The 27,187-nt window shown below is 37.1% G+C and overlaps 1 protein-coding gene and 1 non-coding gene across 2 annotated transcripts in view; both read left to right on the top strand.

The window, feature by feature from the left end:
• RAB3GAP2 (RAB3 GTPase activating non-catalytic protein subunit 2) overlaps positions 1 to 27,187 on the top strand; it is a 117,493-nt gene that overhangs the window by 56,252 nt on the left and 34,054 nt on the right. The window contains 15 exon segments of the mRNA XM_010368081.2: positions 386 to 467; positions 2,344 to 2,391; positions 2,470 to 2,545; positions 2,858 to 2,959; positions 7,376 to 7,475; positions 9,615 to 9,713; positions 15,801 to 15,949; positions 16,815 to 16,894; positions 17,022 to 17,111; positions 18,818 to 18,957; positions 20,892 to 21,108; positions 21,647 to 21,790; positions 22,016 to 22,098; positions 22,392 to 22,456; positions 26,484 to 26,574. Of these exon segments, the coding sequence (XP_010366383.1) occupies positions 386 to 467; positions 2,344 to 2,391; positions 2,470 to 2,545; positions 2,858 to 2,959; positions 7,376 to 7,475; positions 9,615 to 9,713; positions 15,801 to 15,949; positions 16,815 to 16,894; positions 17,022 to 17,111; positions 18,818 to 18,957; positions 20,892 to 21,108; positions 21,647 to 21,790; positions 22,016 to 22,098; positions 22,392 to 22,456; positions 26,484 to 26,574 (1,566 nt within the window).
• LOC115899440 lies at positions 11,620 to 11,750 on the top strand. The gene has a single exon (XR_004059146.1). It is a non-coding gene; the product is annotated as a small nucleolar RNA SNORA36 family (small nucleolar RNA).

The raw sequence follows: 27,187 nt of genomic DNA, 5'->3' as shown, positions 1-27,187 counted from the left end.
GTATATAGAATGGTCTTACAAAGCAAATTTACCCTCAAGTAGCAAAGGTCTAGTAGAAAAATTTTCTCTGTCATCTGAAGATAAAAGTAGTCCTAAACTAGGCAGGGTGGGCATAGGAATTAGTAACTTTATTCTATAAGAACTATGACAACATTATACTGGTTGAATTGGGGAAAGGAGAGGCTGAAGGCCAGGAGACTAGGTGTATTATAAGAATCTTATAAATATTTTTATCTTATATTTACCTATAAAAAGACCCAAGTCAGTTAACATACAACTGTTAAATTTTGTAATCATATTCTAAGGGGAAAGAGCAAAATTTATAAATTACTTTTTTAGTATATTATAGCTAAAATTATTTTATATGATATCTTCATTCTTTCAGCAAAATGGAAATATAGTGATAAAGGAAAGGAAGAAATGCAATTTGCTGTTGGCTGGAGTGGTTCTTTAAATGTCGAAGAAGGGTAGGTGCCAGTTAATTTTTGTTTCTCTGTGTGTTACATGTATGTATGAAATTGTTTGACTTGTAAGTGAATCTATTAAAAAGTTTCATTATTTGTTTGGGCTCAGTTGTTCACATCTGTAATCCTAGCACTTTGGGAGGCCAAGGCAGGAAGGTCATTTGAGCCCAGGAGTTCAAGATCACCCTGGGCAACATAGTAAGACCCTGTCTCTACAAAAAATTTAAAAATTAGCTGGACATGGTGTGCACACCTGTAGTCCCAGCTACTCGAGAGGCTGAGGCAGGAGGATCACTTGAACCCAGGAGTTTGAGGCTGCAGTGAGCTATGATCATGCCCTGCATTCCAGCCAGTGCAACAGAGTGACACCCTGTGTCTTAAAAAAAATCCAATTTTTTAAAATAAGAAAGAAATTTCATTATTTGAAATGTTTAGTGAATGTATATGCATCCTAACTTTATACGTTGTAGAGAATGATTTGATCAGTAAATTTTATGTATCAACTAATTATTATTTTTAATTCTGTTGGAAGATTTAAGGAAGAATTAGAAAAGAATCTCATGAAATCCTTTTTGTCTTTTTCCTCTGTTCTCCATTACTAATTTTATTCATCCAGAAAGTCAAGGGCAGTCATTGTCTTCTCTGCTTTGCTGATATTTGTCTTATACTTGAAGGGTACAGTACTACATTAATTCTTAAAACTCATAAATACTTCAGAAATGCAAGTTGGTACATCAGTTTCCTGCTGACCCAGTAAAACTTTTATAACTATGATATCCAATGTGACTACATGATGGAACTGCTAGCCTAGAACCTTGAACCCAAAACTGGTTTTCAATTAAATTTTTATGACTGAAAACTGTCAGATCAGAATGAGTAAGAAAATCCTCCAGACTTTGAATTCAGATAAAAGAAACCAAGTGGAAGTGCCTAGAACATAGCCTGGCACATTGTAGATATTTGAAATATTCTCTACTATTATCAAAATAAATGGTAATATTTCTCCTTACACCATTTAGCCTAAGTGTTTTAAAGACATTTGATCTCTGTCAGAAATGCAAAGCAAACATAATACTTTAAAAACAGCAAACAAACACGAAGATGAATTTTGTTCATGGATTACCTAGTATGATGTATGGCGTAGAAGTGTTTGTAGTTTCTTGGATAAGCTGGTGATGATCCTCAGGTTTGACACATTTAATAAAAGTCAGTGGGTAAGAGTTGTTTTGATTTTGAGACTTAGTTTCTGAGCTCCTGACAAATGAAATCTACGTGTCAGAAAAAAAATATATATATCTTTTTTATGGAACATCACACCTAACATGTGCTTAGAAATAGATGATCAGAGCAGTTTCTGCAAAATAGAAAAGCCAGCAAGTTGAAATACGTAAGTTCCTAAAATAATGTACCCTGCAGAAATACAGTTTGCATATAACGTGACTGGCAGTTCCTCAGCCATTTTCCCAGCTCCTGATCTCAAACAACGAGGCAGGCTGAAGTTCTTAGCTGAAGCAGAGGAGAGGGAGGGACATAGTAGGAAATGGCTGCATGGGGATCGTTTGAGCTTTGCTCTGTTCTGTATACAGTCAGTTGTGTAAGTAAAGTTTTGCTTTCTGTACTTTCATGTTTTTCATGACAAGACAGAGTGAAAAATTCTGTTTTTTATTAACCTCAAATGCATGTGGCATTATATTTTGTGTGAATGAATTTTATGGACCTTACCGGTAGTAGAGTTTTACTGTATTTTTACTTATGCATCAAATAAAACTGGTTCACAGAAGTCATCTTCCAGTTATTGTCCTTTAACATCCAATTATAAAGAAATAAAAGTAATTGGTAAGTTCAGTGGGTAAGCATATGATTTTGTTTTTGTTTTTAGGGAATGTGTAACCAGTGCTCTATGTATCCCACTAGCAAGCCAAAAGAGGTAAGGATAAATAAGAGTTATCTATTCCCTTTGCTTTGATTTATGAGTTGTTAAGATAATAAATTTTGTTTGTAACAGGAGTTCCACTGGGCGTCCTGACTGGACCTGCATTGTGGTGGGTTTTACTTCCGGTTATGTACGCTTCTATACTGAGGTGAGTTGAGTTTTCTACAGCTAGGAAACACTAGTTGACTGCAATATCTGGTTGTGCATCCCCTTTATACTAGTTTGTGACTTTATTACCTGCTGCCTGAAAACGTGTAGTTGATGCTTTATTGGGGTAGAGGCTATGATAGGCCATGGTAAGTTCTGGTAGAAGATACAGAGAAGAGGAGCTGTATTCTGAAAAGAGTGTACCTGGTATCTCTGGAAAACTGTTGGGGAAATGGTACTCTTTGCCTGGCCATACCTGCTCAGGTATATTGATAAGAAAACAAGCAGGGACCTTCTCTGTTCTTCCTCCTAGAATGGTGTGCTCTTGCTTGCACAGCTTTTGAATGAGGACCCAGTACTTCAACTTAAATGCAGAACCTATGAAATACCACGACATCCCGGGGTGACTGAGCAGGTAGTGTAAAAAATTGTGTTCCAACAGTAATAGTGGCATTACTTTGAAGCAGTTTCTCTCCTCTTTTTTGGGTGGAAACTTAAAAGATATCTTTGTCTTGTGGCACAGTTAACTCTGCTATCATAGTCTAGAAATATAATCTATTTGTAGTGGAGTAAAGAATACCAGTCTTGCTTTTACTTATTTCATGAAATATTATATGTTTCATTCTACAACAAAGTAAAACCCTTTAGTTAGAAGCCAAGAAAATTTCTTATTTTTAGAATTTAATAGTGACTTAAGGCAAAAATATGATATTCTATAACTTTATATCTTTTTTTATTTGGATTTAGGTGCCAAAATTACCTAGAGTAAAAGAAAAAAAAATTGGCCTTCTTGTTACTAGTGATACTACCTTGTACTTAACTGTTTCTCAGAAAAGGGTTTACTAAGCTTTTGTTCATAGTGGAAAATAGATATATTCATTGAAGATTTCAACTGAGAAGATAATACTGCTTAGTATCTAAGGTTCTAACCTCTTAGGTGCCTTGTAACATTTTGGTTGTCTTAGTCAAAAAATAATTATAGGGCCATTTAAACCAATTTGCTTTTATTTGTTTTGCAGAGTGCATAGTCAAACCTATGTAATATGCCTTCCCTTTGTTGTACTACTTAGCCTCCAAAAGATTTCAAGTAAGCAGGTGTAGATACTGTATGCATTTGTTAATTGAATTTGCATGGGAGATGGACTGGAGCTGCAAAAGAATCTTATCTAGTAAGAGAGACTAGGATTAAAATCTAATAATATCTATGGATGAATTAATCAGTAATATAAAGCAATACCTAATTTATTGGTAATTTATTTGGACAGAATACATTCTGTACAAGCTTAGAGAAAGAGGAGTTCAATTTGGACCAGGAAAATAAGAAAATTTTCATTGATGAGGTGAGGTTTGCATTAAGCCTTGAACAATCGGTATAGAATTTAATTAGGTAATCGAAAAGAGGGGAAAGTGTTTCAGGTAATCAGGAGAAATTTTGATAGAAGATTCGAATGTAGAACTATATATGCAACAACAAAGAAACTTATGTTATAAAATAATGAGAAACTGTCAAACAGAGTGGCCAAATTTTGCATAAATTCAAAAACCAAGTGAAAAATTAGAATTGATTTAGGAAATGAGAGAAACTCCTAAAGATTTGTAAGAAGGAAGTGATGTAATCAAAGGACTATTGAAGATTTCTTTCTTCAAGATAAACTGGAATTAGGGAGGCTAGTTATCTGGTTTTTTAAGTTATCTGTAACAGATGTGGAGTGCTGGGAGCTGGGACTAAAATGGCTATGGGAAGAGAGAAAGGACCAGTACAAAAACGTTTTGGGGCCGGGCACTGTGGCTTACACCTGTAATGCCAGCACTTTGGGAGCCCGAGGTGGGCAGATTCCCTGAGCTCAGGAGTTTGAGACCAGCCTGGGCAACACGGTGAAACCCCGTCTCTACTAAAATACAAAAAATTAGCCGGGCGTGGCAGCATGCGCCTGTAGTCCCAGCAGCTTGGAAGGCTGAGGCAGGAGAATTGCTTGAACCCGGGAGGCAGAGGTTGCAGTGAGCTGAGATCTCGCCACTACACTCCAGCCTGCATGACGGAGTGAGACTCCATCTCAAAAAAAAAAAAAAAAATTGCTTTGAAGAAGCTTAATAGGACCTGGTTATTGTGTAGAGATGGACAATTTTTTAAAAATGAGCTAAAGATGTCTCTAAGATATCCTGAGGAGTGCCATTGTCAACGTTGGAATAAGGGACTACATTGGCAGTAAATGTTATTAAATGAGGTTTTGCACATGTTGAGTTTGAGGCGATGGTAGGAAATCGTTACTGGTATCATGTAATGATACAAAACTGCTGTATAGGCACAGAGACTAGATTGGACATGATGGCTGAAGTCATAGATAGTGAATGAGTTCTTTCAAGTAAAGAGTGTAGGAAAATAAAACTGCAGGCTGAAGACTTAAGTCTTAGTAACTAATAATATTCATCATAGGGAGATAGGAGAAATTGAACTATTAAAGGAAACAAGGAACAGCTGGAAATCAAAGACAATAATCTGTGAACTGAAGATAACTTTCCAGAGATGTTTTTCATTTTTCTAAAAATTCACTGGAGGACGAAGCTTTTTAAAATACATTAAATTTGGTCATGTCTATAATACTCTTTTTTTTAGAACTAGTGGAAAAATATAACTAACATTTAAATATTTGCTTGTTATTTGCTATACAAACCAAGAAAATCATTTCACAATTTTTATCAAGAAGGAAGTCTTTGTTGTTACTCTGTATGCTTTATTAAACAGCTGTGGATCTGACACATCCATTTATATATCAAAAATACCTTCTATTTGCTTCTTTTTAATAGACTTCCAGATTTGTCAGAGCTCACAGAAGCATATTTCCTCTAATTCAGTTCTAGGAGCAATGAGTCTAGTACGAGTGACAGCAGGTCATTTGTTGCAGGAGAGGAATCGAAAGAGAGGGAAAATCTCCTTCTGGAATTTCAAAGAAATTTCTTTTGTAATAGCTTCTGTAAAGAGATCTTCTCTGTCATCTAGCACAGTATCTACAGATCTGGGGCCATTGGTATTTGTATTAGTGTTTTCTTCAGGAAGACTACCTGGTTTTGGAGAAATTGACTTGCTAGTGATTAATTAGGTCTTTTCTGTTTTCTAGCTCCCCTAAGTCAGTGAGGAGGCTCTCTCCCTGCTGCTGTGCTCACTGAGCCATGCGTGCCTAGCCTTGTGAACTTGTCATGTGAGAATACATGCCATGTCCCTTCCCCAGTGGCTTATGCTCCTGTGGCCCAGAAGTCTTTTTTAAACAGAGAAACAGTCTGACAGTCCAGTAGAAAAAGGAGCAAGGCAGATCTCAAGAGAAGAAATTGGCCCAAAAACATATAAGAAAATTTTGAACCTTAATAATCTAAGAACTATAAGAAAATACAGTGAGATAACTTTTCACCTTTTGGATTGGCAAAGATAAAGATTAACAAACTTTTGATGACAATATAGAGAAACAGTCACTCTCATGTATTATTGGTGGAAATATAAGTTGATAGTTACTTTTTGAGGCAATTAATATATATGAGAATGAAAACTGTGAATACTGTATGACCCAACTGACCCACTTGAAGGAATTTACGCTAAAGTAATATCCTAGTAACGTGAAAAGATATAGACCGAAGAATGTTTATTGCAGTGATGTTTGTAATGATGAAAATATATTAATTCATAAACATTCTTTACTGCCTATTATTTGCCCAGTTCACTTCTAATCCCTGAGGATTCATTGGTGTAACAGACATGCAAGGTTTCCTGCTTTCATGGAGTTTACAGTTTGGGGATGGTGGAGGGAAACCAACAGTAAGCAGCTAGAGATATCAAGGTGATTTCAGTCTCTGATAGGTTTTGTAAAGGAAGTCATGTTGATGAGATAGTAATGTGCTGAGAGAATAGGTATGTTGTTTGAGATCGAGGTTCAGGAGCAGCCTTTCTGGATAACTAACATTTGAACTGAAACCTGAATGACAGGAACAATTAGGCAGGTGAAGATCAGAGAGGAGAAGGTCCAAGCACATGCAAAGGTCTGAGGGTAATGATGACCTCTCATATTTGCCAGATCTTGCAGCCATGGTTAATGAGTTCAGGTTTTATTCTAAATGCAGAAGGGAGTCATTGGAGAGTTTTAATCAGGAGATTGGTTTGATCTGTTATGTCTTACGAAGAGCACACTGGCTGTGTGGAGCGTGGATTGTAGAGAGCAAGAGTGGAAGCAGGAGCCCATGCCGAATATCAATACGAACTGGTTAAGTAAAATAGGGTGCATATAATGAAAGACTGTGCAGCCACAACAAAAAATGATTTGTTCACTTATTGAAATGGAAAAATATCATTGACATATTATTGAGTAGTAAAAAACATGTTAGGATACTATATTTGGTATAGCCTTATGCAAATGTTTTTGAATATATTTGGGGATGTGTATTGAGACATGTCTGGGATTTCAGGTGAGTTGTCTTTCTTCTGTTTTTACGTACTGTTTTATCTGTGCAATGAGTATATTTACTTTTTATGAAACTGTAATTCTTTGTGTTACTCTCAGCATCTTTGAGACAATTATTTACCATACACAAAAGGTTATATTTTGAAAAGAATTTTAGGTCTTTGGCAAAAAGGCACTCTGAAATTAATTTTTTAATCTATTTTTACTGTTCTTCTGCCTTGGGTGCCTTGCTTACTGTTCTTCTGCCTTGCTTTGGGTGTTGGGTGGTTGACGGTTTAGTCCCAGTATTTTTCATTTTACATTATTCATGAAATTCAGTATAATAAAAAGTAGATAAGCTTATTTGATGTATCTATTCAATAACTTTTTTTTAATTTCCTAAATAGAATGAAGAGTTGAGTATCTTATATCCGGCTGCCATTGTGACTATTGATGGATTTAGCCTTTTTCAATCTCTTCGTGCTTGTCGAAATCAGGTAGCAAAAGGTAATATTTTGTCAAGAAATATTTAACCTCTGTTAATGTTTGTTTTATTTAATTTCACCTGCTTATGGAATTAGGTGTGTCTTCTAAGTAAAGAAAGGCCTTCTGAACTAGATTTATGGGAAGAACCTGCCTCCTATAGAGACAGGGGAGCATGTTGAGTAGATTGCTTAGTAAGGTAGAGACAAGCGCTAAAACATAAACACTTTTCACATGTTGCCTTTGGAGAGTGTGGTCAGCACAGGAACACTGGGCTTTCTTTACGAATTCAGCAGTATGTCTTGACTAGCTAGATTTGCAACTGTATTGACAACCAACATTGGGGTAAAGAATTTAGTTGCATGTGGCTGAGGTACCAGATTTTCACTAGATCAGCAGCTGATCAAGGCCAACATCCTAAAATCTGGTGACTCCACATTGCTTCTGTCCTCCCTGAGGATAAAGCTGTCCACTGTGTGCAAGGGAAATGCGAGATCCTACCGATATCACTGTCAGCAGGACCCAGCCGGGAGTCAGCATGAGCTGCTTTTTGCTAACTCAGAACACTCAGAATGGAGAAAAGCTAAAGGCCTAAACTTAATGTATATGTGGGCATTATTTTGTGACTTAGGGATGAAAACTGCCCAAATAATCAAGAATTCTTACTTTTACTACCTATAGTTTACATTCTGATGCTGTTACATCTTTTGGAAGAGATATTTCATCAAATTCAACATGCCATTGATTGTAAGAAATACTATTATTTTATGTACCACTAAGAAGAAAAACTATTGCCAGTGAAAGATACACCATCAATTTTCAGATCTCAATTTCAGAGTTGTGAAAATATGGAAGAGTCTTAAAATCAGTGAAAATATGAGTAGTAGCACTAACTTCCCCTTTTCTTCTGGGATTGAGTAGAGGAGCCTTAATGGCCCCAAAACAAAGTTTAACTTTAGTGAAAATTTAAATAGCTGATAATACCGATTATAAAATAATTGTCAATTTCTAGTTTATTAAATTAATGAACTTCTTACCTACAGAAAATTGTCTTTTGATATATAGGTTAATGGTGAGTATTTTAAATGTTCTCAAGATAATGAAGCTTATGGTGGGCTAAATTTAAATAATTTAAAAGATTCTGAAAATAGATATAAAAATTTAAACAAATTCTGACCTAGTAAAAAAAGCATGTACTAGAAAAGAACCACATAGCCAAGACATCAGTTTTACCAATCATATCAACCTGCTAAAAAAGATAAAAATTTTTGGGCTGGGCGCGGTGGCTCAAGCCTGTAATCCCACCACTTTGGGAGGCCGAGATGAGCGGATCACGAGGTCAGGAGATCGAGACCATCCTGGCTAACACGGTGAAACCCCGTCTCTACTAAAAAATGCAAAAAACTAGCCGGGCGAGGTGGCAGGCGCCTGTAGTCCCAGCTACTCGGGAGGCTGAGGCAGGAGAATGGTATAAACCCGGGAGGCAGAGCTTGCAGTGAGCTGAGATCTGGCCACTGCACTCCAGCTTGGGCGACAGAGCAAGACTTCGTCTCAAAAAAAAAAAAAAAAAAAAATTTTGATTGCAATATGAGATGCTGTATTTAGACTAGGTTTAGAAACAATTTTATGAAGCAGTAAACATATCCTAATTAGCCTATGTTTTCAGGAAGCCGTCTCAACCATTTGGGAGTTAAACTTTGTTTTGGGGCCACTAAGTCTTCTCTACTCAATCCCAGAAGAAAAGGGGAAGTCAGCGCCACTACTCATATTTTCACTGATTTTAAGACTTTTCTTTTCCATATTTTAAGAACTCTAAAATTGAGATCTGAAATTATTTCTAATTTCTAATACAGGCATGAGCCACCGTGCCCAGCCTGAATTCACTTTGATTTTTAGTAGTAGTCTAGAATTTTTAGTAGTCTTCTTTAATGACTTGAGTGTTCCAGAATCTTTTGTGACAGCCAACTTAGTCTTTTAAATGTTTGCATTTTATGTGCATTGTCTTGGCATGAATAAATCTCACTTTATGCCTTGTTTTCATTACTTTGACTCATTATGAGCTGAAATTTTAGAATAATAACTTAGTATGGTTTTAATGATTTTTTTGTAAAACTTCATTTTATCCATAATAATTGTTTGGATTGTCTATTTTATCTTTTGTAGCTGCAGCATCAGGCAATGAGAACATACAACCACCACCATTAGCTTATAAGAAATGGGGTCTACAAGATATTGACACTATTATTGATCATGCTAGTGTTGGTAAGTATTACTAATTCAAATTCTTTTGGAATTTACTTCTTAAACCTTTTTATTAAAGTACCTCATTTTTTAGAGATGGACATTATTCTTTATTTATTATTATTATTTTTTAAGATGGAGCTTTGCTCTATCACCCAGGCAGGAGTGCAGTGGCGTGATCTCAGCTCACTGCAACCTCCGCCTCCTGGGGTCAAGTGATCCTCCCACCTCAGCCTCCCAAGTAGCTGAGATTACAAGCGTGCACCACCATGCCTGGCTAATTTTTGTATTTTTAATAGAGATGGGATTTCATCGTGTTGGCTGGGTTGATCTTGAACTCCTGACCTCAAGAGGTGCACCTGCCTCAGCCTCCTAAAGTGCTGAGATTACAAGCATGAGCCACTGCACCTGGCCAACATTTATTCTTCTTTTTTTGAGACGGAGTCTCGCTCTGTCGCCCGGGCTGGGCTGCAGTGTCCGGATCTTGGCTCACTGCAAGCTCCGCCTCCCGGGTTCACGCCATTCTTCTGCCTCAGCCTCCTGAGTAGCTGGGACTATAGGCGCCCGCCACCTCGCCCGGCTAGTTTTTTGTATTTTTTAGTAGAGACGGGGTTTCACCATGTTAGCCAGGATGGTCTCGATCTCCTGACTTTGTGATCTGCCCATCTCGGCCTCCCAAAGTGCTGGGATTACAGTCTTGAGCCACCGTGCCCGGCCAGCCAACATTTATTCTTATGTGAAAAAATGCATTGCCTTTAGTGAGACATCTGGAAGGTAGTTCAGATTCAGATCATCATAGGTATATATCTTTAAAGCCGGGCATGATGGCTAACACCTGTAATCCCAGCACTTTGGGAGGCTAAGGTGGGTGGATCACATGAGGCCAGAAGTTCAAGATTACGCCAACCCACATAGCGAAACCCCGTCTCTACTAAAAATACAAAAATTAGCCGGGTGTGGTGGTACACACTTGTATTCCCAGCTACTTAGGAAGCTGAGGCAGGAGAATTGCCTGAACCCGGGAGGTGGAGGTTGCAGTAAGCCAAGATCACGCCACTGCACTCCAGCCTGGGTGACAGACTCTGTCTCAAGAAAACAAAAGAAAAGAAAAATAAATGGTAGCAGTTTTAATAAAGATTTAATTATGCCCTCAGCCACAGTATTGTATAGTTTTAAATCACTCACTATTTGACTAACTTTTCTACAGACAAATTTGGTCTAGATAATGACCATATAGATCAGTCTTTTAAAAATGTAACCTTGGTCAGGTGTGGTGGCTTGCATCTGTAATCCCAGCTACTCAGAAGGCTGAGGTAGGAGGATCTCTTGAGCCCAAGAGTTCAAGACCAACCTGGGCAACATAGCAAGACCCCATCACTTAAAAAAAAAAAAAAAGTAACCTTTAAACTGGTAAAATGTAGATAAAAGCAGATTTCTTCTTGCAGCCACTATAAGAGAGCTTACTGTGTTAGGTATTGAGGATATAGAGATGTAAAGACATGCTTCCCTGCTGTCTTAAAGTGTGAATCTAGTTAGAAGAAACACATGAGAATGGCTGCAGTACTACAACATAATTGTAGCAGACAAGGGGACCAGCTGTAGTGGGAGCAGAGGAGGAAACACTCATTGTTTCTCCAGCACACTATACACTTTTACTCCTGGATCTATGTGCATGTTGGCTAGAGTGCCTCCTCTGTGTTTGTTCACTTGGTCAAGTTCTACTCATTCTATGAAAACTGGACACTGGGAGAGAAAGAACAAGGAGAAGAGGAAGGAGTGTGACTCTAGAGAGGCTAACAAGATATCTGACACACAGGCTGTCTTTCTATTTACTGCGTAGCTCTTATATGGTATACTCTGTAATAAAAACCTATTGGTAAACATTTCAGTGTGTCTAATTTTTTGCTAGCATAAAAATGCTACAAAATTCCAAAGTGTTGAGTTCAGTTCAGGGTAGCTTCCCTGCTCTGTTAATTAAACTTTGGAACATTGAAACTGGCTAGGGAAAATGATTGGATAGAAAATGTTATTCTATTCATTTATCCCCAGCCTACAAAATGAAAAAAGGTACAGTAAACTTCATTGTATGTATATCTTTATGTAAAGGTCTGGTTAATTTATTCAACAAGTAAATGAGTAGCTATTAATATTTGTGCTAGAAATACAAGATAGGACTCCACCCTGATAAAGCTTACATTTTGGTGATGGGGAGACAAACAATAAACTAAATAAATAAATATGATAATATCAGACTGTTAGTGAGCATCATGAAGAAAATAAGTAGAAGGTTATGATAGAGAGTAAAGGAAGAGGGTGCTTTAGGTAGACTAGTGAGGAAAAGCCTCTCCAGGGAGAGACTTGAAGGATGAGAAGGAACCAGCTATGGAAAGAGGTGTAGGAAAAGCATTCTAGGCAGAGGAGCATCAGGGATATAGGCCTGGGAGCCTTGAAGACCTCAGAGTGTTCAAGAAACAGAAAGGGGGTTGGTGTGACTTGACCATAAAGAGTGAGGGGAAAACAGGACAAAGTTAGGTTGGAGATGCAGACTAGGGTTAGATCACGTAGGGATAAGGAGATGTGATTTTATTCTAAATGCAATGGATGTCATTGATGGATTCTAAGTAGGGGGTTACATTTTCACATATCTCTTTTTGCTGGGTAGAGAGATGCTTGTAGAAGAAAGCAAGGAGACCAGTTAGGAGTATATTGCAATAATTCACACAAGAGAGAATGATGGCTTTATGGTGGAGGCAGCCGAGTTGGAAGGAAGTAGACAGATTTGAGATATACTTTGTACTTGCTCAGGGATGGTTTTGAGAAACAAGAGAAAGGAAAGCATTAAGGGTTTCTTAATTTTTAAGTTTGAGCAACAGGGTGGATGATGAGACTGTTTACTGAAATGAGAATAAGGAGAAGGAGAGGCACATAAAGAGTTATGTTTTTACAGGTTAACTTCTGACACAGTTAAACATTCAAGTAGAGGTATCAGGTGTATGAATTGGACGTGAGAGTCTGAAGTTCAGGGAGGAAGCTGGGATTGTAGATATAAATTTGAGAGGGAGTGGTTTACTGTGGAATGTTTTGTAGAGTTCAAGAAAAGAAGAAGGTCCATTGGATTTGACAACATGGAGTTATTTACTGACTTTTGATATGAACAGTCAGAATGGTGAGGATGAAAGCCAAATTAATATAGGCTTAAGAATAAATATTTTCACCCCCTGCTCTCTAAAATCACAAACAAGGAGCATAAGAATAGATTCTCAGTATCTCCGTTTTTATGGAGTCCTGACCTCTTCCTGAAGCCTCATACTCATTTCTCCAGCTCCCTACTGAATAATTTCTACCTAGATATCAAACTTAACATATCCAAAATCGAATTCTTAGTTTCCTCCTGCCAAACTTGCTCCTCCTTTTTTTTTCTACATCATCTTTCTTCTGGTTGCTCCTTACTGTGACATACAAGGCCCAACTTTATCTGGCTTATGGTACCTCTGACGCTGTCTCCTGTAGGGTACTCCTCCCCGTTCATTGTGTTTCATCACGCAGATCTCCTCTGTGTTCCTCAGACACAGCAAGCATATCCCTACTCTAGAGCATTTGGATTTACTGCTCCCTCTGCCTGGAAAACTTTAGCTAGTCACATGGCTTTCTCCCTCTCTTCACTCAGGTCTCTTAATATATCACATTGTCAAAGAGGCCTTCTTTAGTCATTCTACTAGGCCTAGAAAATTATCCAATGAGTTTGACTTTATGGAAATTTATATTGAGAGGGACTTTGATGTCTTTCAAAGTGTGGAAAGACCTCAGACACTCAGGGAAAACTCTTAATGGCAAGGTTAACTTAATAACTCCAGAAAAAAAAGAATGCACAGCCAAGGAAATGTAATTACAGTAAGTGGTGTATCTCATCAGTGATTAATACTTATATCATTCCTAATAATAAAAACAGTGAATTTAATAAAAAATTGAGATACAAATATTTTGGAAGAATATAGGGAGAGAAAGAGAGATGTAAATAAGCCATACCACCTTAAATTAATGAAAAATAGTGCTAAAATCGGTGACTCGAAAGATAACAGCCCCCTAAATTCAGTACCAATGTGTAGCAATATAGAGGGCAGAAAAACACTTTAAATAATACTATAGGAATGTGGTCAGCAAAATGTAGACTGTGGGAAATTAGTCTCAAACAGCCTTGTTTCTTCAACAAATAGATTTCAAAGGATTGAGGATGGGAAGGAGGGGTTGAGGAGGTCAGAAGGATTTTGGACCAAACTTTATGTCCATTTGTTTGTGGTCCTTACTTTGAAACCCAGAGGTATTGTTTTTCTTGGCAATGATTCGCTATTTTGCTTCGAGAGCAGAGAATGCAGAAAGTTTAGGTCAACTAAGGTTAAGATTTAGCCAGGGGAGTATGTGTGTAGGGGGAGATGAGTGTAGGGAGGTTGTGGATTTTTGCAAGAAAGTGATGATGATGGAACGCAAATCTAAGCTGGATAAAAAGGGAAGTGATCCCAAGAGGTACTTGATAAATAGTGGAAAAAATAGTAGGATTAATTAATTTAAACTCAAAATTGTGAAATTACTGTAGGGAGTTTCTGGAGTAATTGAGATGGAAAGCTAGGAGGCGGTGGTCTAAGTGCGGTACGCTTGAAATCAAAGTTACAAAGAATCTACAGTTGCTGATGACCGGATCTAAAGTGTGACATCGAAAATGGATGATTTAAGTTATAGGAAGGAAAACATCATTGGTAGCAACGATGGAAAGGACTGATCAACCATTTCCTTACCATAAATTAGAATCCTTTAAAAAAATTGCATATCTATTGCAAAATTGTCCTCTGGATTATCTTGTAGCAATTTATACTCCCGTGTATATCACATGAGAGTTTGAAAAGAAGCTATTTTAAAACTTAAATTTCAATTTATATGCCATACAATTTGCCCTTTGATCGTGTTCTGGTGGAGCCAGGCAAAACTTATGCAAATTTTGTAATGTAGTGAAAACATTTTGTATACTGAATCATGAATTCATTCATGACTGTGAGACAGGTGTTCTGATATTTTATGATAGTCCAGGAGGTGGGAGGGGAATTTAAAAAACAGTCCAAGGGTTTGTTTGATCACTTTAATTCCTATAAATCCAGTGAATGGTTTCCTTATGAACTCACTCAAAGAATTTCCTTTCCTAGGACACATCTTAAGGACAAATGCATTTTTTGACAGTTTTCAGGCAAAGGGGAGCAATACATGTATATGAAAATTAGTAAGGTCAGGCACAGCAGCACATGCCTATATTGGCGGGGCACAGTGGCTCACACTAGTAATCCCAACACTTTGGGAAGCTGAGACTGGAGGATCACCTGAGGTCAGGAGTTTGAGACCAGCCCGGCCAATATGGTGAAACTTCGTACCTACTAAAAATACAAAAATTAGCTGGGCATGGTGGTGCATGTCTGTAATCCCAGCTATTCGGGAAAGCTGAGGCAAGAGAATCTCAAAGAGAGAAAAAAAGGGTGAATTGATATTTGGGGATATAAGTGGACTGTATACTTCTGGTACCTCTGAGTTTCGTATCTGTTCAAAAGATTAAATTTTGTTTTGATGATGTTCTATAGGTTATAGAAATTGTAGATGGAAATTTTAATATTTAATTTTTTTTTGAGACGGGGTCTCGCCCTGTTGCCCAGGCTGGAGTGCAGTTGGTGCGATCGCGGCTCACTGCAACCTCCACCTCCCAGGTTCAAGCAATTTTCCTGCCCCAGCCTCCCAAGTAGCTAAGATTACAGGCACCCACCACCACACCTGGCTAATTTTTGTATGTTTAGTAGAGGTGGGGTTTCACCATGTTGACCAGGCTGATTTCAAACTCTTGACCTCAAGTGATCCACCTGCTTTGGCCTCCCGAGTGCTGGGATTACAGGAGTGAGCCACTGTACCCAGCAGAATATTTTCTGATGTTGATTTTGTAGCTTTTAAAATGACTTTTGTTTATTAAATAAAACAAAACATTTAGCATCTTAGAATGGAACTGAAGTAAAAATGTAATGACCAAAATAACATTGTACATTCAAATCACGTTTGTTTGTTTGTTTGTTTTATCATTAGGTATTATGACTCTGTCCCCCTTTGATCAAATGAAGACTGCCTCCAATATAGGTGGATTTAATGCAGCAATTAAAAATAGTCCACCTGCCATGTCTCAGTATATCACTGTAGGGTCCAATCCATTTACTGGCTTCTTCTATGCTTTAGAGGTATGAGTTTTATCAATGATCATGAGTAAGGCCGCTCTTGATTTTACAATTTGTCTACAAATAGGATGTGGTAACTTGCTTAGCCTTAGAAGATTAAGCAGTTTACATTTCTAAATTTCAATTGAAACTAAAATTAATCTCAACTAGCTTTCTTCTAAATTCTTTATATTAACTGAAAAGGTACTACCATCAGTGTAAAAGAAAATTCTTTGTTTCTGAAGCCCTGAGTTATTTGATAGCTGAGATGTCTTTAAATATTGGTGCAATAGTCAGATGCTTAGACTTGTTAATGATGTCAGCCCACCAGGGATTTCAGTAAATGAGGAATTGAAAGACAGAACAAGCTGCCAGCTATACTTGTTATAAGTGGTGAAAATTGCTTCCTAAAATAGGGGAAAGTTGAGTGTTAGATTTGGCAGCTCTTGTTTCTCACTTAAAAAGCATGCTTCTCAGAATTGTCCAAAATATCTTTTTACTTTTATAAAAATGTGTATGTATATGTGTGTGCATATATATATAAAAAGAGAAAAGAGCCAGTTATATGTAGATGTGAAATCCGTAGTCCAGCTAGAATAATGTAATCTTAATATCCTAGTTTAAAATTTATTTTAATGAAATTACAATTTAAAGAGGGAAATTTTAATGGTAAAATACGCTAATTGTGATTTTATTTTTAAACTATAGAGTTAAAACTGTTTTTTATATTGCTCCTAAAATAAACTTTTTACTGTACTCTGAAAGAAGCTGAGTTGCTAGTCCAGCCTTTACAACTTTTGAAAGCATTTTAAAGTAAGCTTTATTTAGAAAGTGTGCTTTGTTCTTTGTAAGCTGCTGAGTTTTCTCTTTCAAATGTTCTGTTTTTCAGGGAAGCACCCAACCATTATTATCCCATGTTGCACTAGCAGTTGCAAGTAAACTCACTTCTGCTTTATTTAATGCTGCAAGGTAATTACTTAACAATTAAATAAAAAATATCTCATTTGTATCTAGCTTGCTTTTAACTTGTATTTTGATAGTCTGCACTTTAAAACCCTGGAAGCTCAGTTTTATTCTAAGTTTTCTTTCTTTACAGTGGTTGGCTTGGCTGGAAGAGTAAGCACGAAGAAGAAGCTGTCCAAAAGCAAAAGCCGAAGGTTGAGCCAGCTACCCCATTAGCTGTAAGGCAAGTCTGTCATGCTTCCCAAATTTTAGTCCTTTTAGAAAGGTACTGTTAAATGTGTGGTTTTTCCGTGTGCTTGGTTGATTTGCTGATCTCGTAAGTCTTTGGAACTTCTGAAAGCCATTGCAGTGGAATTTTTTCCCCCACTAGAATGTAAAACTCCATGTGAAGAGTGATCCTTACCTGTTTGATTCACAGCTGTATCCTTGTTATATACTAGGTATTCAAGATGTATTTCTTGAGTGTGCTTTTTAACAAATAAACTTAGCTTGGTCTAATGTAGGATAATTAGTTTAGTGATAACTGTTGCATTTCTTTTAAAGTTTAGATAGTTTGTTACTAAGTTGTGTAAACTTTAAAAGTACTTAGTGATTTCTTTTAACAAATGTAATCCTAGTGGATTACAGTGGCTCACGTCTGTAATCCTAGCACTTTGGGAGGCCTAGGTGGGCAGATCTCTTGAGGTCAGGAGTTTGACACCAGCCTGCTCAACATGGTGAAACCTTGTCTCTACTAAAAATACAAAAATTAGTTAGGCATGATGGCACGTGCCTGTAATCCCAGCTACCCAGGAGGCCGAGGCAGGAGAATCGCTCAAACCCGGGAGGCAGGTTGCAGTGAGCTGAGATTACACCATTGCACTCCAGCCTGGGGGACAAGAGTGAAAAACTCCATCTCAAAAAAAAAAAAAAAAAGTAAAAGCAGGAGTCCTGTATTCAGGCACTCTTTAGACAGACTCCTGGCATGTGCTTCTTTGTTTACTTCAGTAGTGCTTTAGAATGTTTTAGTATATTTGTGAGTTTTTTTTGGTGGAGGGAGCATGATTTTTTTTTTTTCATTATTATTTTTTAGACAGAAGCATTTTTTCTAATGTTTGGTGTTATTTAAAAATCATTTTTTATTACCTAATATAAAGTACCACCATGAAGGGAAATAGAACACCTCCTCTTTATGGATGTTCTTCACCTAAAGAGAGCCAACTAATGATTAAAATTTATCAAAGTATATCTTCTAATTTTTTTTCTTCTTTTTAAAAAAATACATTGTAACATACCACATTTCCTAATATCAAGAGTCAAGAAATTAGCCAAATGGCCCTGTGCATCTCAAATAGATGTAACAAAGGCTGAGCACCTTTGTTTCAGGGACTTTTCTCTAAGTGAGCTTTCCTAGCTCTCTTTTAGTACCTCTTTACTTTTATTTTACTCACAATTCTAATGAGGTTGATTATAGACCAACAGCAGTTTAGAGATAACTATTTAGAAAAAGGAAGGTTTTTGCTTCGGGCAGATTGGTATCAGCAGGATGTGATATCTTCCAAAAAAGAGAAAGATTAAGAAGAAGAATTTAAAATAGACAAAAGATGCCTGTGTGGGAGCAAATTCTAAAATTTAGTTGACGGTGAGGACTTTGTTTTCTGTGACATGCCTTTTAATCAAATATAGTTATACTTTATATTCTCTGGAGGAATAGGATTGTGAGTGTCTATTGAAAACCTACATAAGACTGTGGTTTTATTTTATTTCTTTTATATATTTTATATTACAAATGTCAGTTGTGAATAATAAATTAACTATTAATCCAGGCAAAATTCATATTTCTTTATATAAAAACAGATTCAGCTTATTTCATTTATGCATTTCATTTTTCTGTTGTATGTTTCTGAATTGGAATATGATTTGAGCTTTTTATTTTCTTTTAAATATCAGATTTGGACTTCCAGATTCTAGACGCCATGGTGAAAGCATATGTCTGTCTCCATGTAACACACTGGCAGCAGTAACAGATGATTTCGGCAGAGTTATTTTATTGGATGTAGCTAGAGGAATTGCAATACGCATGTGGAAAGGTACTTCTTACAAAAATCCAGAAAAACAGTTAATTCACTTTTTACCCCAATAGTTGAGCAATGTTATCATGCTTCAGCTTCTGGTTGATAACTCTGTTTAATTGTTTATGTTTATATTTTCTTTTTTTGACATGAACTCAGATCAGCAACCACTTGATCCAGTAGTTTGCTGATACATCTTTTAGGTTTGATCATGTTTAACCTTTATCTTATATATTTTCTTTCAATTCTCACTGTTATTGTAAATTTCTGAGTTCAGTTTCTTGCCCCTGCTACATCTATTCCCCTTCACAAAGCCATTCTTAAGCCAAATGTTCTCCCCAAATCTGTAATGCCAAGTCTTTCAGATTTAAGATAGCAAAACCCATCTTCACTGACTTGACTTTTATATCCATATGCTTGGGTCAATCCACCTGATGTGTCAATAAGTATGTCACTTAAGAGTTTCATTCAGCTATTAGTAACAGACCCGAGTAACAGACCACAGTATCTTCAGGAACCCAGTCTTCCTCCTTGTAGCTTCCCCACTCAAGGTTCTCATAGACAGCCCTCTTACCTGCATTCCGGGAAGGAAACAGAAAGGAAGAAGGCTTCTCCTGGCAACTGAGTCAATCTACTTTGAAGATATTCCCCCAAAGTCCCTTCAACCATTATCTACATTAGCCAGAACTTAGTGACATGGCCTCATCTAACTATGAGGGAGACTTGAAAATATCTTTTAACTAGGCACATTGTGAATAATATCTCCCTGACTAACGAAGAAGGCATGATTACATTATTTAGAATCATCTGGAATAGTAACATGTCAGCATAGACCACAATTTATGGCGCCATCAGGTCTGTCCTTTAAAAATGTGAGGAATAATGGATTGAGGTCATTAAATTACTCTGGACCAGACTGAAGCCACTATCACCTTCTTGCCAAAGAATTCCTGCAGTGACAGACAGAGACAGTCTTTACCTACTACATGTTTAACTATCTGTAGAAATAGTTTTAGTACTGAAGATATATCATTTCTCCTTGGTGTTTGTCTCCTGAAACAATATCAAAGGTATGTTCTCAGCAAGACTTTTCTAAAATACAGAAGACAAAGCTGTACTGACTGCTCCAAATCCACTATTGCAGTCTTATTCCTTGCATCATTGCCTGCCTTTCTGCAGCTGGTACAGTCAGTTTTCCTTTCCATTGTGTCCTTGGAAAGAAGGATCAGTTGCCTATGTGGGGGACCACCCTAAAATGGAAAATAGCATCAGCTACTTCTCCCATGCAAGAGCTTCCTCCCATCACCCTGTAACCCATATTTTCTATCTGCATGTCACCAAAAGGCTTGGATGGGAAGGGAAGGGAATGACAGCAGGAGGGGTAATCAGGTGGCTTCAATTATATCTATAATCTTTTTTCTTATTTTTTGAGGGAGTTTCACTCTTGTTGTCCAGGCTAGAGTTCAGTGGCACGATCTCGGCTCACTGCAACCTCCATCTCCCAGGTTCAAGCGATTCTCCTGCCTCAGCCTCCCAAGTAGCTGGGATTACAGGCATGTGCCACCACGCCCAGCTAATTTTTTGTACTTAGTAGAGACAGGGTTTCACCATGTTGGTAATGCTGGTCTCGAACTCCTGACCTCGGGTTATCCACCCGCCTCAGCTTTCCAGTGCTGGAATTACAGGCGTGAGACACTGTGCTCAGCCAATATTTTCTTTTCAAAGAGAAAAAGTGATCAGAAGTAAATATAGCAAAATACTAAGATTTGATAAGGCTTGGTGATAAACTGGTTATTATTTATTATCATTTTTTATTTAAGTTATTCCATAATAAAAATATACTTTCATAGCTTTTCTTATCCCCCCCCCACCCCCAGTATTCCAGAGTACTTCAGGTGGCTACTATGGAACCTAGACTGAGTAATTAACTTCCCTTTCCCTCTATCTCTAAGGGTACCGCGATGCACAAATTGGATGGATTCAAATTGTAGAGGACCTTCATGAAAGAGTACCAGAAAAGGCGGATTTTTCCCCCTTTGGAAATTCTCAGGGTCCAAGTCGAGTAGCTCAATTCCTTGTGATCTATGCACCAAGAAGGGGAATTTTAGAAGTGTGGAGCACACAGCAGGGACCTAGAGTAGGAGCTTTCAATGTGGGGAAGCACTGCAGGTAAGCTGCAAATGCTGGCTTTGTGCTGGTTACAAAATGAAATATAAGAATGCTTTTATTAAAATAAAGCTTTTACTAAAGCTGCTTATTAGATTACAAGTTTGAGAATTACAGTATTCTTTATTGTGGTTTTTCCTGTGAGTGTCTGATATATGCTTAAGTATTTAATAACAAAAAAAATTGAAAATGCCATGATACACTGCTCAATTAAAGTTAGCTTGTTGCTGATGTTTGTCCCTTACTTATGCTGTGAAGACTCAAAAGGAAAGGTTCCTTCCGCTTGCCCTAGTCATAAGTGAGGTGAATGCTTTGTTTGCCATTGAAACGTGGGCCTGATTGTGTTCATTTAATTTTTTAGAATCTTTCAACAAGGCAGAACTCTGCTAGCTTTACTTATGTATTTGCTATCAGTATTTAGTTGCCTTATTAATGCTCCTAAATTGATAATAATGTTGGGTTTCCTAGCTATAATAAAAGCACCTTTTGGCATTTCTCCTTGTTCTAATGTTTTTACCATATTGGGATGTGATTTCTTTAGGCTGCTGTATCCTGGCTATAAAATAATGGGCTTAAATAATGTTACCAGTCAGAGTTGGCAGCCACAGACTTATCAGATCTGTCTTGTTGATCCAGTGTCTGGAAGTGTGAAAACAGTGAACGTTCCCTTCCATTTAGCACTAAGGTAAGGTGTATCCGGTGTTGCTGACTGACGCTCCTCTGCTAACTTTTCCTAGTTCCTAGGTTTGTTGTACTCTCTTTTGTTGTTGCTGTTTTGTTGTTTCCTTTGTCTTTAGACTGATATCCTTAAATAGAAAAAATTTAAAGGAAAAAAAAGTTGGAGTGTGTCAGAATTAGAATGAAAATAATTTCACATTCTGTAATAATTTTGTTATATTTATTGGTTTAGTGATAAGAAGAGTGAACGAGCCAAGGATATGCACCTGGTGAAGAAACTAGCAGCCTTACTGAAAACAAAATCTCCCAATCTTGGTAGGTATTCTCTCATACAAATAATAAAGCATATTGTTCTATCATCTTTTAAATCAATAAAATATTCTGAATGGAGCAATCAAAATGATGCATGGATGAGCTTACTGGAATTGCTCTGTAAGGCTGAAGTGTGCCATCTAGAGGGTGTTATAATTCATAACAAGAAAGCATTAATGTGAGAGAACCCAAAAATCTTTTAGACTCAACTGATAGTACAGATACGTTCATTTTCTTTCAGAATAATGTTTCACTGTTATAAAAATTAAAATTTTACTTTAATTTTTTCTTCATAGATTTGGTTGAAACAGAAATAAAGGAATTAATTCTTGATATTAAATACCCTGCAACCAAAAAACAAGTAAGTATATATAGTACACAAAGTTTCCTGCTAGTAGCTATAATACATCCTTCTTAAGAAAATCTTTGTTTTCCTATTTCCCCCAAACATGACAGGCTGAAGTCTTCTTTTCACGTTTTTATTGTTTATCCCTTTCTGTATTTTCATGTGGAAGTTCCTGTTGTCTCTTTAAAAAAAAAAAAATAATAATAATAATATTCATGCCTGTAATCCCAGCACTTCGGGAGGCTGAGGCGGGTGGATCACGAGGTCAGTAGTTCGAGACCAGCTGGTCAACATGGTGAAACCCCATCTCTAATAAAAATACAAAAAAATTAGCTGGGTGTGTTGGTGAGTGCCTGTAATCCCAGCTACTCAGGAGGCTGAGGCAGGAGAATCGTTTGAATCCGGAAGGTGGAGATTGCAGTGAGCTGAGATCACACTATTGTACTCCAGCCTGGGCAACAGGGCAAGACTCCGTCTCAAAAAAAAAAAAAAAAAATTAGTATTACCATACATCTGAGTGTGTTTTATATACACACATGTGAACATCCCTACATTATATATATTATGTATATAATATATATGTAATAGTAAATATGTGTGTATGACCACCTACCTTAGGAAATACAATCTTACCAGGAACTCTAAGGAGCCCTGAGTGTCCCGCCTCAGTCCCATTCCCTCCTCTCATCCTTAAGGTAACCATAATTTAGAATTTTGTGGTTCTTTCTTTTTCTTTGCTTTATAGCTACATCATTCCTGTGTGACTCCTTTGAAACCTGTTGATGCATTTCCTGCCTTTTCAAACTTTACATAAATGGAGTCATGCCCTATGTCTTTGGTGACTTTAGTTTTTCCTTCAGGATTGTGTTTCTGTGTCATTCATATTGGTGTATGTAGCTATAGTTATAATTGATTCATTTACTATGCCATACAAATTCCGCTCACTGACTAGAATTTATTTACACTCCTGTCAGTGAATGGTTAGGTTGTTTCCAGATTTTTGACATTACAAACAATGATGCTGTGCTTATCCATGTACATATTTCCTCATTCACATATGCAAGAGTTTTTCTGGCATTTATACCTAAGAGTGGAATTGCTAGGGTGTGAACTTCTTCAGCTGTACTAGTTGATGGCAAATTGTTTCTCAAAATAGTTGTACTAATTTATATTCCCACTTGTTCTGTATGAGTCCCTGTTACTCCACAGCCTCAGCATTCCATGGTATTGCCAGACCTTTACTTTTTGCCAGGCTTGTGGTTATAGTATGGTCACCATTGGTGATTTCTTTTACTCCCACTCTTCCTATCCAAACCCCTCATAATGCTATTCAAGTCCTAACTCCATAAATTCTTACATAATGCTTCGATCCCCATGGATAACTCTGAACTCCTACTCTACTTTCAATCAAAACTGAATGGTTAATGACTACTTATTTTCTGATTATTTCGTGTATGTTAATCATAGCTCCCCCAACTTTTTTTTCTTTAGGTCTTATAAGCTCCTTCAAGTAGGAACCTTACCAAATACTTGATTTTTATAATTCACAGCATCTAAAATAATGCTACTGTGAAAATGTAAAAAAAAACTGTATCACAGGTTTTTTCTTTTCTCTTACACAGTCACTCAACACTTCTGCCACTAGATGTAGGGTTTTTTTTTTTTCCCCACACACCAATGAATTTCTTTGGCAGATTCTCCAGCTAACACTAGCTGGTTATTCTCTAATTCACTTCAATTCTGACACCATCTACCTGGAGATAGCATGAGATCATCACCACAGGTTAAGAGCTCAGTCCTGCAAGACTTCTACCTGCTTCAGATACCAGTCACAAGTAGTTGGTCGTCAGCTATATTTCTGACTGACTGGCTATAAATTAGGGTTACTATGACCCCCTGTATACGGGTGATGAATTTGCTAGACCAGCTCACAGAACTTAGGGAAACATTTTACTTGAACGTTTACCCATTTATTTATAAAGGGTATCACAGAGGGTAGAGATGAACAGCCAGGTGGAAGAGATGCATAGAGTAAATCATATGGGAAGGGTTGCAGAGCTTCCATTCCCTCTCCTGGCAAGCCACCATTCAGGAACCTTTACATGTTCAGCTATCCAGAAGCTCTTCCAACTCTTGTCCTCTTGGGTGTTGTTGGAAGCTTCATTATATAAGCATGATTGATTACATCATTGGCCAATGGTGATCAACTCAGTCTTGGCTCCCCAGAAGTCAGGAGTCAGGAGTTGGGCTAAAAGTTCCAATCCTCAAATACATGGTTGGTTCCACTGGTAACCAACCCCTTATTATGAAGCTTTCCAGGAGCCTGCCATGAGTGGCCTCGTTAGAAAAAAAGATGCTCCTATCACCCAGGAAATTACAGAGGTCTTAGAAGCTCCTTATCGGAAACTGGGGGTCAAAGACCGAATGTTAGAACAAAATGTTCTCCTAGCACCTCTGTCTACAAAGGGATTAAGAGCTCTGACTGATGAACTAGGGCAGAGACCAAACATTGGAACAAAAGAAACTCCTAGCACCCCCATTGTTCAGGAAATTATAGGAACTCTGTGTCAGGTACTGGGGCCATAGACCAATGTGTATATTTCTTACTATTTTATAGCTACATACATGGGAGAATTTAGTGAATAGTGATATGTGGGAGAATTTAGTGCAGAGTGATTCTGTTGCAATCCACTTTTAAAACACTTTTTATTGTGTTATTGTAGAACAGAAAAGCCTTTGTGACTTTTAATTGTGTTTTCCATTCTACTGACGATGCTAATTGGCTCTCATTTTCCTTAGGGCAAAGTCTCCGTTATTAGAGATGACATGATGATGACAAAGTGGGCATCTAGAGAGGCGGTTTGAGAAATCTGTAGTAGAAAGGGTCATAACCCACACAGTTCTTCTCATTTTGATGCCATCTTTCTTCTTATCTTAAATCATAGAACAACAAAATTGGGAAACCAGCATAATGCAAAATGTCTTCTTGATTTTCTTTTTTTTAATGATACTTCTGAATCATGTATGAAGCTGTGAATTTTATAAAAAATGCTAGAAAACCCAATAATAATAGTTATGTCTTAGAGGACTGACTAAAGGGAGGGAAGAAACCAGTTTAGGCTTTGGGAGACTGAATAATGGGGAAGAAAGTAAGCTAGCTGCTAGCCTGTGTAATCATAGGCAGAACAGGAGCAGGTCATGCTTGTCCTGGGTTCTTGCCTCTTATAGTCACTTTCTTTATTGCTTCCTGGTAGTTGCTTCATTATAGGCCTGAGCAACATCTTGAGCCACCCTCTAAGCCCATTTCTCCTCCACAAACACACAGAAGTTTTTGTGTTGATTGGATATTTGTCTTACCCTGCATTCTCAGCCTACTTTTTAAACTATTTAATCTCATTAATTAAAACCCAATTTAATGTGCTAATATGAAAGGATAAATATGACCTTTAACTGCTATGTCTGACTCATTGATGTTTCTGATAGTTGCTACTTTAGGCATGAAGAGATATTTTGGGATTGGTTATGAAGAATCTTAAATATCTATGGGGGTAGGGAGAGGGAGGTAGGGAAGGGTGGGTACTATATCTATCTAGCAGGGCCTATAGATTCTGCCTGCCATGCACAAATGCAATTATTAAGCTATAACTAAATTATTAGCAGCTTTTGTTATTGACATGACAATAATCTCTGCTTTTCATTTATTCCTAGATAGTTTAGGCATATTCAAACACTTCTTATTGGTAAATAGCTTTATCTTTGTTTCTGTTTTGATTGGGCTATTCTGTTAAGTAGCAGTTGCCTTCTAGTTGTTTTATTCTCAGCCTGGATTTTTGTCATTTATATCATATTTGGCATGACATAAAGTTGATCGTATATTACTTAACAGTGCAACTTGAGATTTAAGATATGTACACTAAAACATCTTAAATATAGAGCTTCTCTTTGAAATTTGGGGTAGTAAAAGTTTAGGCATAAATATAAGATTTAAAAAACAAAATCATTGCCATATGATTACTAGAACTGTTCAATATCTTTCTTCTAGGCTTTGGAAAGCATTTTGGCAAGTGAACGTTTACCATTTTCTTGCCTTAGAAACATCACTCAGACTTTAATGGACACTTTAAAAAATCAAGGTAATAGGGTTTGTACTGATTGAAGGTTACGTTCTTAACTCAAATTTTGTAACTGGTTATAGAAAGCTATTGACTTTGTGATACCATCATGTTACTTTAATGTGGAAATAATATATATATATATATATATATATATATATATATATATATGAAATTACGAATCTTATTTATTCCCTATTTAATATATGTAGTTGATCTTCATCTAAGCTGTCTTTGAATGTATTGACTGTTTGTTATTTGGAAGTTGTTTTTAATTGTGAGGAAAGAGGTCAGGATAGAATGATAAGTGGTTATTCTGATATAGCTGTAGAACATTAAAGAAAGCATTGGAATGAAGAAGTTATCTGGTGGTATGGGAAAACAACCAAGCTCTCTCGCTGCCATTTTCTTTTCTTTAGCTTCACAAGAGGAGACAAATTTCTGTAGGGGGGCACATAATGTCATTTTGACCAAGATAATAATAAAACATATTTGTACTTTGTATTAATGTTTTATTAGTGTATCAGTTTCCCATCAGTTTCCCTCACGAACAGAGTTAAGGACTTCCAAAATCACAGACGACAATCAGATTATTTTTTCTAGTCATTTTTTGATGTTCAAAATTTGTCTGTAC

This window comes from Rhinopithecus roxellana, chromosome 8, assembly GCF_007565055.1.
Source record: "Rhinopithecus roxellana isolate Shanxi Qingling chromosome 8, ASM756505v1, whole genome shotgun sequence".
Lineage (NCBI taxonomy): Eukaryota > Metazoa > Chordata > Mammalia > Primates > Cercopithecidae > Rhinopithecus > Rhinopithecus roxellana.
This window is presented reverse-complemented; position numbering and strand designations above follow the sequence as displayed.